General features: G+C 37.2%; 1 protein-coding gene across 2 annotated transcripts in view; it reads right to left on the bottom strand.

Annotated features, from left to right (window-relative positions):
• METRNL (meteorin like, glial cell differentiation regulator) overlaps positions 1-7,884 on the bottom strand; it is a 33,570-nt gene extending 25,686 nt beyond the window's left edge. The window contains exon 1 of one of the 2 annotated variants that reach the window (XM_074225193.1): positions 7,339-7,884. In XM_074225193.1, the coding sequence (XP_074081294.1) occupies positions 7,339-7,496 (158 nt within the window). In that variant the 5' untranslated portion in view covers positions 7,497-7,884. Of the gene's footprint in view, positions 1-6,368; positions 7,308-7,338 lie in introns of those variants that run through there. The other variant, XM_074225194.1, reaches the window with a different exon arrangement.
• Between the last annotated feature and the right edge of the window lie 4,517 nt (positions 7,885-12,401).

The raw sequence follows: 12,401 nt of genomic DNA on the forward strand, positions 1-12,401 counted from the left end.
TAAGGAGAGAAACAAATTGATAATAGGCATTATGACACAGGATCAGACACACTGTTCATGCAGTTCAATAGTTGTTTGCCAAGGTGGTATCAATTTAAAGTTGGGTATATTCTAGTTTCTCTTAGCAGTCATCCATCATTCATCAACTCTCATAGTTCACATTTTCTGCCTGGAACCCTTCTTGGGTTTATGAGTTCCATAAGATTAACTGATAACTGAAAACAATATTATACTATCTTAATTGGCTGAATTTAAAATATTCCTAGGCTCTAGTTTTTGATGATTTGATGAACACACTTGTCTTAAAATCATCTTGAGGTGGCTAGGTGGCACAGTGGATAGAGCACTGGCCCTGGAGTCAGGATTCCCTGAGTTCAAATCCAGCCTCAGACACTTAATAATCACCTAGCTGTGTGGCCTTGGGCAAGCCACTTAACCCCATTGCCTTGCAAAAAAATAAAAAACTCCAAAAAAGAAATCATGGAGTTTTTTGTGATTTTACCAATTGTTTTTATTCTTCTCAAACAGACCCTGAGACTTCAACCTTCCAGACAGAAGTCCTTTTTTGTCTTTTGAAGTTCTCTTTCTATAGCAGCCTCTTTTTCATTTCTTCATTGATTTGAATTACCATTCTTTACATTAAGGGGTAATGAGTACACAATAATATTCTAAGAGTAAGGATATAATTTTCTGAGAATGGGGGCAGCTAGGTGGCACAGTGGATAAAGCACAAGCCTTAAAGTCAGGAGAACTGAATTCAAATCCAGCCTCAGTCACTTAATAATTACTTAGCTATTTGACCTTGAGCAAGTCACTAGACTCCATTGCCTTGCAAACGAAACCAAAAGACCCTATTTGACAATTAGAATCAAAAAATTGCAGTACCCCAGGCATAATCATATCACCCATACTTGGGTGATAGTTTAGCAAATGAATATGAAAAGGAGGACTTAAGACATAGAGACTGATTAAGTGAATTAGTTCAGAAGTGTTATTTTAAATCTTGGTAACAATGGAAGAATGGTAATACCTTTAATAGAAATAGAGAAGTTTGATAGAGATATAAGGGTGAAAAAGAGAGATAATGATAAGCTTAGTGTGGTACATGTTGAATGAGGTGACATTTCCTTTCTTGGGTCAAGACCTCAGGACCCTTTTTGTTTTTTTATTTCTCAGTGATGTGGATAAAGGAAGTTACTGTAATTTCAAGTCCAATCTCTGAGAATAGGTTTTTTCCCATTTTTATAGCTAGCACTTAACAAAAAAATGGTGTTATTGGTCTGGTGACAAAATTGAGGAAATTTAAAAATATTTTTCCTTAATTGCTTGGGAAGGGAAGGGGGAGTGAAAAGGAAATAAGCAATTAAGAACCTACTATGTCTTAGGTGCATTATAAATATTATCTCATGTGATCTTCAGAACAACTATTATTATCCCCACTTTACAACTGAGGAAACTGAGGCAGACAAGTGACATGTCTAGGTTTACGTAGCTATTTAATGCCTAAGGCCTGATTTGACCTCAAGTCCTCCTGACTTTAGACCCAGCATTCCAGCTACTGTTCCATCTACTTCCCATTTAGATATTCTCTAACCAACCAATATCAAGTATGAGTGGGTATAAAAAATACATATTTTCATATTTCACAAATGAAAAATCAAGATTACCCACCAATCTTTGCTTTACTTGCTCTAAATATGCTGCTTAAAGCAACTCATAGTTATAAAAGGCATATTCAGGTTGATTAAAAAACAACTTCAAATTAACAAGTTTCAAGAGTTATCTGCTAGTTATTTCATACTCATGATGATAAATAGAACAGTAAATGAACTACACATGAGTTTCTAATGATATCATAAGTTGCTCTATAAATAACATAGCCTCATTTTAGCAAGTAGCTTTTTGCTTTCTCATTTATACCATAAGAAGTTGCCTTGATGACAGGATTCCAGGTTGACTGTCAATTCTAGGCAATTCAGAAAGTTAAAAAAAAAAATTTAAGTAGATAAAAGTACACTGACAAGCTACAAAAGGAGCTTCCATTTAAATATAACTGGTTAATAAAAATTTAATGAATCTGGATTATCCAAATCCCTGTAAGGGTAAAATAAAATCTTTCATGTTTTCTTTTTTTTAAGAATAGAAATGAACTGAGTCATATTTAAACCGTTCCCCAATTGACAAATGGCCAAAGGATATGCAAAGGCAATTTACAGATGAGATCAAAGCAATTCATAGTCATATGAAAAATTGCTCTAAATCATTAGTTATTAGAGAAATGAAAATTAAAGCTTCTCTGAAGTACCACCTCACACCTCTCAGACTGTCCAATATGACCAAAAAGGACAGTGAGCATTGTTGGAAGAGTTGTGGGAAATCTGGAACACTATATTACATTGTTGGTGGAGCTGTGAACTCATCCAACCTTTCTGGAGAGAAATTTGGAACTATTCCAAAAGGGCAACAAAAATGTGCATACCCTTTGATCCAACAATATCACTACTGGGTCTATGACCCTGAAAAGATGATGAAAAAAGGTAAAAACATCACTTGTACAAAAATATTCAGAGCAGCCCTGTTTGTGGTGCCAAAGAATTGGAAATCAAGTAAATATGCTTCAATTGGGGAATGGTTTCATGGAACATTGTTCTATTAGAAACCAGGAGGGATGGGAATTCAGGGAAGCCTGGAGGGATTTGCATGAACTGATGTTGAGCAGAACCAGAAAGACACTTTACACCCTAACAGCAACATGGGGATGATGATCAACCTTGATGGACTTGCTCATTCCATCAGTGCAACTATCAAGGACAATTTGGGGCTCTCTGCGATGGAGAATACCATCTGTATCCAGAGAAAGAACTGTGGAGTTTGAACAAAGACCAAGGACTATTTATCTTAAATTTAGGGAAAAACCTGATACCTTATTGTCTGATCTTGCTATCTCTTATACTTTGTTTTGTCCTTAAGTATATGATTTTTCTCTCATCACATTCAATTTGAATCATGTATACCATGGAAACAATGTAAAGACTGATATATTGCCTTCTGTGGGGGGTGGGGGGAGGGAAATAAGATTAGGGGAAAAATTGTGAAACTCAAAAATCTTTAAGAAAAAATAATAAGATATACTATTTGCCTATTAAAACATATTCCTCCCTTTTCCAACTACAAAAAAAAAGAGCAGAAATGTATTCAGAGGTGTGTTTATAAGTGTTTCATAACCAGCTCTCCAAAAAAAATTTTTTTTATATTCAACATTTTAAGTTCAATCTGCACGAACATTTCCTTTGTTCTCAAGTCTAGACAATCAACAGAAAAACCAAGTCTTTATTTGTACTATTTTGCTGATTTCCATAGTATAACATAATTGACAGGTATGGGCTAGCTCTAGCACACCTTTGACTGCATTCTATTCCTGAGCTAGAACTGAGAGGACAGATTTTTCTAACACTATACCTATCCTGATATAGTAACCGGAGGATTTGAGGACTAGAAGGGACCTTAGGGATTATTTAGTACAGGTTCTCATTTATAAGGAAAGAAAAGATTGTTTTGTCCAAGATTATACAGGTAGATGCAGGAGTTGGACCCTGGCCTTTTTAAGATGGGTAGAGCACAGTAGAGCTCTAAGCCTGAATCTGAGTTCAAATTCATACTCAGATATTTACTTTGAGCAAGTCATTTAATCTTTATTAGTCTCAGTTTCTTTAACTATAAAATGAGAATTAGAATAGCACCTTCCTCAGAGTTGTCATAAAGAACAAATAAGATTTGTAAAGTACTTAGTAGATATGAGAGCTATTATTTATTATTCTATCTAGAGAAACACCTAACTCATAGTCTTTTGTTGCATCCAGATGTCAGACATGAGCTTCTAGGAAAGATGTCTCTGCCAATTGGAATGCATTATAGTTACAATTGTACCTTGGAGAATTCCCCCACAACTAACTCCTCTTTCATTGGTCATTGTACAGTAAAACCTTGAGGGAAAAGGTCATCCTAAATCAGAATTATCAGCAGATTTCCAAAATTGAAGAAGGAACTAGGTGATATTCTATTATATAGCTCCCCACTTTTAGGAACCAGGTGTCAATGATAAAGACCAAGGCTATACAGATTACAAATTCTCTAATAACAAAATAGACAAGAGAACATCAATAGTTTTGAGCAAACAAGGCTGAGATATGATAGATACACTCCCCATAAAGGTCTCATCGCAAAAGAAATGAAGTACCATAATGAGACACAGGCAGTCCATAAATTAAATTTGAAAAATGGAAAGATGACAAAAGATAGACTAGCTACTTCAGCCTAGTCTGCTCCAAGTAGCAGTCTCCATTCTCCATTGTCTCCTGTACAAAAGCTCAAACTGTGGTTTACTCATAGATCTTCCAATTTACCTAGCCCAAATGTAAGCACCATAGATTTTGGAAGCCTGGACAGAATTTCTTTTTAAAAATTATGAACCAATAATAGTCAAGAAATCTGTCTCCAATTTTAATGTCCAATCCTGTATTGATTACTCAGAAGCCATCACTAATGACGCTCAAGTAATCTAGGCCTCTAGAACTGCAGATTGACACAGTAGCCTTCAGGCTACCCAAATGATCTTCTAGTGATGAAAAAGAAGAAAAAACATGTAAGGATCCATAACCTCAAATTGAAGGATAGGAACCTATTGACTCCCACAGTATTATAAAGCCTCCTTTCCATATGGGCAAAGTTGCTCTCCTTTGTGACATTGTTGTGCAGAGAGTCTTAGGCACATTTTTTTCTGCTTCTCATCCATTTTGTACACAAAATTGAAAAAATGTAACCCATCCACAATTTTTCTAAGGATCATGTCATTGGCCCTTCAAATATTTGCATCGAAATACTTGAATCTTTCTAATGGAGAAAGATAACTTTTCAAACTAGTCAATATAGCCAGCTACTAATCTCTAGAATTAGATTTTGGGGAAAGGGAAATAGCTATGTAGATTTTTGTTCAGGTGTTTTTTTAAAAGTAATATTTTCCTACACAAACTGAGTCTACATTTTGGGGATATGAAAATAGTTTAAAATTTCTCTAGTTGTAAAATCAGGTCTTATTTAAAAAGTAGAATAAAGGAAAAAAATCCAAAAAATATCAATGGTGAGGTATGACTCTGAAGGCAACAGTTGACTATGATCCCAGTAACATGGTATTTATTATTAGTTTTAGATCTGGACTCCAGATCTAAAATCTGGAAAAAGGTCTTGCTTTAGGAAAAAATGCTCACTTTGCTACATAACATAATCTAAGCCAATCTATTCCTTTTCAAAAGAAACAACAATATTAAATAAATCCTAAAAGGTACTGACTTGAATTACTTGTAAAAGGGTGGAGTAGCTTTTTTCCTTCCCAAAACAGGATCTACCTTTCCTCTACCCCCACACACCCCATAAGAGAACATAATTTTGAACATTTATTGCTAATCCTTAGGGGGAAAACCCCTACTCAGTTACTTTAAAAGTTAAAATACTGTTTGGAATTACAGTACATTTATTAGGAAAAGTGAAATAGTGCTGATTTTTCAAAATTCTGTGAGTAGGGGGTGTTCTACTAAACAACAGCACTGTGCTGTTATTTTCCTTAAGGTGGCTCTCAGCTTACTTAAAAAAAACTTAAGACTTACTAAAAATCAAGCTAATGATACATACATGTATATATGCAAATATATTCACACAAACATATATTGAATCACTCATATTTTCATAAATCTTCTGATCAGAAAGAGGTTGAAGGGAAGAAATAAAATTGTTCTGAGCTTATTGCATTCTAACACCTTTTCTAAGGTTCCTTCCATATCGAAAATGCTGCGGCCCAAGTTTTATCTGCTAACAAATAAAATAATAGTTTATATAGTGGTATAATAATACTTTATTCATAACTACATATATTTGTCATAGATTTTGTGTAAGTGTATGTAAATATATCATTATATATGCATACACCAGAAAGCCATTCCTTCACTAACTTTTTTTTCACATCATAGGAAATTTGAAGGAATGGTGAAATTATAAATTTCACTCAATCCATACCCAGTCCAGTCCCCCATCTCACTCTTAGAATCTCAAGTCCTTTTAGAACTTGCTAACACTTAAGTCAGGTTTCACCCTTACTAATTTTTGCTGACAGAGAGGCAACAAAAGGGAAGGAGAAGGACAAGATACTTGAGCTAGTGGTTTTAGGATTCTATCTAAATCCCATTATAACAATGGTCAAAAAACACTATCTCAGTTGTCACATAGGATATTCTAATAAAAAGGCTGAACCTATTAAAGACTAGAGAGATTGGTTCTTCAGAGGGAACAAAACTTTTTGTTTCTTCTGTGAAACTCACCAATGAAGAGTCAGAGTTTGGGGCCTGGAAATGCCGCGTTTAACTGCTCAGAACTGCCTCCTTCCCCACTCCTAGCAGAAAGTCACGTGTGTGTGTGTGTGTGTGTGTGTGTGTGTGTGTGTGTGTGTGTCCTGGAGTTTAAAAGGTCACTCCCCACAAGCTACCAAACAAGTTATTTCGGGGTTACATTGCAGAGAAGTTGACAGTACTGGATTCAATGTAATTACCCCTACTTTTGTCTGACAAAAGTCACCTTTTCTTCTCATCCCACGGAACCTTTTTAGAAGTCTTAACATTACCTCAATAAATGCCGCTATTCTTTACAGATATACATACTCTACTCCCCTCCGCCCTATCCTCTCCCCCGAGTCCCGAAGCACAGCAAGAAACAGAAGCAAGGGAAGCGGGCCAGGATTAGGTGTTATCAGGAAGCTAAGGAACGAACCCAGAGGGAGTAGCAGAATTGATCGAAACTGGAGCTAGTCACAATAATGATGATGATGATGATGAGAAATAATAATGAACATTCGCTAAGATTTATACAAACCAGGTACTATGTACCTGACACTGCCCAGCCCTTTACAATTATTACATCTATCACTCCCCATCAAATAACCAAGGAGCCCCATCCCCAAAAGGACTTCTTTTGTTCTATTTAAAAACGGGGTGCTTGAGGGTCTGCAGGAATTCGCCCGCCAAGAGAGGGGACCAGCTGGACTGACTCATTGTGTGAGTCCCTGCCACCGCCGCCCCACTGAAATTCCAACCAAACCACCTCATTCCCAATCCACACTTAGACTCCACCAAATAGAGAGAAGAGGGGGATACACGGAAGGAGCAGCTCCGGAACACAATCAACTGGGCATCCTTTCCTCCATCCTTCTCCTTACACTATCCGAGAGAGGGTGGAAAGATTTGAAAAGTGGGTAGAAGGGTGACTTTAAGAATGTCCCAAGGGCTGGCTTCTTACCTCCCTTTCCAGTTGCACATATTACTGGAGTACTGTGCTGAGGCCCCTCTGCACAGCAGCAGCAGCAGCAGCACCAAGAGCAGCAGGAGAAGCAGGAGCGGCGATGATGGCCACAGCTGCCTCGCTGGTCCTCGGACCGCCAGTACTCCGCCCACCATGCTCCCCCAGCTGCAGTTACAGCTGAGCCTGGAGCTGCCTTACGAGCCCCCAGCCTGGGGCTTGGGCCCTCCTTCGCTCCAGTCCGCCCACCTTTCCTTTAAAAAGAGCTCCGATTCAGGCAGGGCAGCTGGGGCAAACAAGGGCAATATAAGCAGTTGAGTCTGGCAAGAGAAAATAAGTGAAGAATCCACTAGGATCCAGAAAGGGCCCCTACATTGTGGGGCAGAAATATGGAATCAGCCCTTGGCCCACCAGAACTCCCTCATTCAAATCTATCGTCTTCTCATCCAGAGATGCGGAGCGAGAGCTTCGCTTTCTCCAAGCAGCAAAGTTCCACTGAACTTTTTTAGGTCTTAAAGCCAGACTCCTGCGAAGGGGCGGAGGCTCACTGAGAGTTCTCCTCCCCCCTGCGCGTCCTTTTCTCTCTCCCTCTCTCTGAATTTCGCCCAGTTTTAGACCCCGCCCTCAGCAATCTACTGTGTTAGATCCAGTGGCCACTTCAGCAGCCAAAACTGGAAGGAAAGATTGTGACTAACTCCCTTCTTCTACTTGAGGTCAAATGATAGGGAAACCCATCCCCCCCTTTCTTCCTGGCCCTTTTCCAGCTCTATCCCTCCCCAATGAAAGTTTCAGGAATTCTCCATTTAACCCTACTTCAGATTTATAACTGCTTAGCAAAATCTTTGTGGAACGCCGCCGTGATAATTGGGTCACCAACATGACTAAGTTATGGAAGAGAAAAGAGTTTGGATTTAGACGTAGAAAACCCGGGGTTCATATCCTGTCTCTGCTACTAAATATGTTTGAACTTGGCCAGGAATTTCTTCTGTTTCTTCTCACAGGAGATTTTGGACTAGAAGACTTCTAAGATTCCCCCATACCCCTAAGGCAATGATGGGTACGAGCTGAATGATTGCTATTTATACATGCAAATTTTAAAGCTCTTTCAGAGAAATTATCTTATTTAATATTCAAAACAACCATTTATTGTAGGTAGTCTAGATATTATTCCCCTCCAAGCTTTTTTGAGGGGGTGGATTTAAAGATGGGGAACTCCCTTTATATAAATTCCTCCTTTTATACAAAGATTAGGCCTCTTTAGTAACTTAAAATCAGAGAGATGCTTAGAAGTTGAAAATTTAAATATTTATAGCCAGCTAATGTGTTAGAATCAGAATTTGAATCCACATCCTCTGGACTCCTAAGAAGCCTTTTATCAGCTGCAGGCAGATAAACTCCATGCTGACTGCCTCTTTTCTTTATTTTACAGATGAGGAAACTGAGGTTATTACTTAATCACACACCTTAAGTTGGTAGTCACACTTGTAAGCATCCGAGGGGAGATAAGAGCCTGAGTTTCTCCCTACTGCAAGTCTTGCATTCTTTCTATTGCATCATGATGTCTTGAAAGAGAGGAACAATTTTAGGGAAATTTTAGTGAATTGCAGTTTAAATATTTAACTTCTATATGGGACTGGTGTTTTTTAAAAGATTCTTCAGTGTGAAAAGTAAAGGTTGCTAGAAAACACAAAGGAACTTTATAGAATTTTGAGGTGGTCTACCCTGTCTAGTAGTCTCTATATGAAACCATGGTGATTTCCATGGTGATGATGCTGTTCAAATACTAGGCAGGGGATGAATTAGTTAAATTCTGTGCCTTTGTACAACAAGCTGTTAAATCCTATGCCTTGTGAAAAGTAGGTTATAGAACAAACAAGTTATACCATCCCAGAGAAATAGTTATGTTGTAGAAACACAGACTGCCTCTCTGTCCCAGACCTTGAACTGATAACAGTTATCTGGGTATACTTTAGATACAATAACCACTGAGAAAAGATCCTACAAGGACAAGGAGGTAGAAGCTAGAACTCAACAAAATATATCCCAATAATAAACTGTTAGCTCTTTGTTCCTCAGAAATGAATCTTTGCTATCCCTGAACATCCTGACATAATGCTTTGCATTACCTGCACCTACCTCCTTCCCAGCATGTTGGTCATCCTTTCTACCTCTGTATAAGCTCTTACCTTTCACCCTGCTAGTTGCTTATCCTCTTCAGATAAAGCCCACATGCAATAACCTTATACCTGCATATTAAAATTTATCTGTCCTTATAACTCTGAGTTGTGCATCTTGATGAAATTTTTTCATTATTCAAACTCTAACTCACTACTTGAGCACCAAACTTCATCAGTGACATGGAATGATGTGGAAAGAGCAATGCTCCTAACAAAAACCTTAGCTAGGAATGAGGAAGTAAATGTAGAAGCTTTGAATCAGCTTTTTTTTCTGCACATATTAACCACTGATGAATGGTGGCAAGTTCAGTTGCAGGATGAAGATCTGGGAGCAGTGATACTAAGAAAGATAGGTGTGACCTCCAAATATATAATATATGTAAGTATGTTATATATAGTGTATATAGTGTGTATAGTATGTAGCATATTCAGTGGAGAGGCAGTGCAATAAATGATACTATACTAGATTTGGTATCAGCAAGATATTTCATCCCACCTGTAACATGAATTGGCTGTGTACCCAAGAACAAGTCAGTTAATAGCTTCAAGTTCAGTTTCCTCATCTGTAAAATAAGGATAATAATACCTGTAATTGGTACCTCACAGAGTTGTCAAGTTGAAATAAAATAATGTATATAAAAGTACATGCTTAAAATTGACATTTACTAAAAATAGAGACAGACAGACAGACAGACAGATATTTATTATTCAACAAAGGGGGAAGGCTTAAGTTAGAGCAGAGTTTGTCAAACTTGATGCCCTGCAAGCAAAAGGTGGCTCACAACATTGTAAAAATGCAATAAAACATAGACAATATTTTAAAACTAAGTCAATATATGATCTTCAGGGATCTTTATGAATTGATTTTTGGCCCCCATTTCTATTTGAGTTTGCCATTACTGATCTACAGCATAAACAAGAAGCTTTCAAAGTCAGTATGCAACATATATTTATTTCTTGCCTATAAAAGAGGATAGACATAATTTCACCCAACCATACAGATGCTTATCAAACCAGAAACCAAGACTTACCCAGTAAGGGGTATGCTAATTACTTGAGACAAGTAATAATTTTGATATAATTTGATATAGTGACGATAATGGTTGTATGTGTACTTCACAAACAGATCACCTGACCTTGACCAAATAAAAGCACATTAAACTGGTTTTCCCCCTTACCTTAGTTTTCTATCAGTTGTGAGCTGGATTTTGGGTCATATACATGTGTTTCATTTTTCTTTTTTATTGTATCTTTAATTCTTTCATTTATAAGAATGAATATTACTCCAAAGTAACTAAAAAATGTAGATCTTAAAGAGTACACTTCAACAACTGTTAGATTATAATATTAGTTGTTGGTGTGGGAAATCAAATATTTCATGAATCATTCATCCATGAGAAAATAATATCATTTATACCAAGAAACTATAAAGTTGTTTAGACAAAGGAAAGAAATTTGAATATGGTTGTCAAATTATTAAAAATTTATAATTGGCTACAAAAAGTTTTAACCAATAGGTAGGTCAAGATGGTAGAGTGAGAGGTCACAACTTTGTCACTGTTTTACCAAAACCTCTTCTACAACAACCACAAAAAAAAGAGTGAAGTCAAGTAAAAGTCATAATGGATCATTTTTCCATCCCAGGTCAACTTTTGGTCAGATACTCAGGAAGGTCTTTAGATATTGAAGTTGGGGTTGACCAAGAGCATAATGTAGCAATGGAAATGGTACTCTACTTTGGCAGTGGTAGCAATGATGAGGAACAGCCCAAAAGATTAAATATTTGGGCAAACAGAAATCTGGGGGACCCCTGAACTAGCACTGAGAATGAGAATGTGTGCCATATAGCTCCTCTATCACTCATTACCCAGTTTCAGGTCACATTTCCAAGACTGAGAGGAGTAGTCAGTCTTCAAGGGACTGACTCCCACCTGTGATGGGAGAAAAAACTAGGAGAGCAGTGAATTCACACCATCTTAGAAGTACTAAAAACTTACAGGCCCCCATGCTGAACTATGAAACCAGCAGAAAAAACAGAAGCTCAGGCTAGTCATTCTTGCAGATATGAACAGATCTCAACACAACAAAAGTCAATAAGAAAGGCTGGAATAATGAGTAAACAACATTAACAAAAAGAATCAAAAAATGCTATGGTGACAGGGAAGATCAAGGCACACACTCAGAAGATAATGACTTGAAAATATCTACAACAAAGCTTCAAATAAAATTTCAGACTGGATGCAACTTATTTTGAACAAAATTATTTTAAAAAAAATAAGAGTTCTACAGGGAAAATGAGGAAAGAAATGAGAATTATACAATAAAATTATGAAAAGAGAATGGTTTACTAAAAAAGGTACAAAAATACTGAAGAAAATAACTGCCTAAAATTACAATTGGTCAAGTGGAAGCTAATGACTCCATGAAACATTAAGAAATAACAAAGTTGTGGGGCGGCTAGGTGGCACAGTGGATAAAGCACCAGCCCTGGAGTCAGGAGTACCTGAGTTCAAATTCGACCTCAGACACTTAATAATTACCTAGCTGTGTGGCCTTGGGCAAGCCACTTAACCCCATTACCTTGCAAAAACCTTAAAAAAAATAACAAAGTCAAAAGACTTTAAAAGAAGAAAATGTAAACTATTTCATAGGAAAAAGTTTTAAGCAGGTGCCTACAATGCAAATGTAAGCATCTATAAATACTTTAAAAAAACAAACAAAAAAAAAAGACTGAAAATCTCAACCAAGAAGGTGATTTTCCTGGGGGGGGGGGGGGGGAGATGCTTATATTTTTGTCACTACTCAGATTGAGAATCAGGGATCTCCCAGTGAAGAAACCCCCTAAACTGATGCTGATTTGAAATTTCTCTAGAGCTGCCTGAGGCT

The sequence above is a fragment of the Macrotis lagotis genome, chromosome 2 (genome assembly GCF_037893015.1).
Source record: "Macrotis lagotis isolate mMagLag1 chromosome 2, bilby.v1.9.chrom.fasta, whole genome shotgun sequence".
NCBI lineage: Eukaryota > Metazoa > Chordata > Mammalia > Peramelemorphia > Peramelidae > Macrotis > Macrotis lagotis.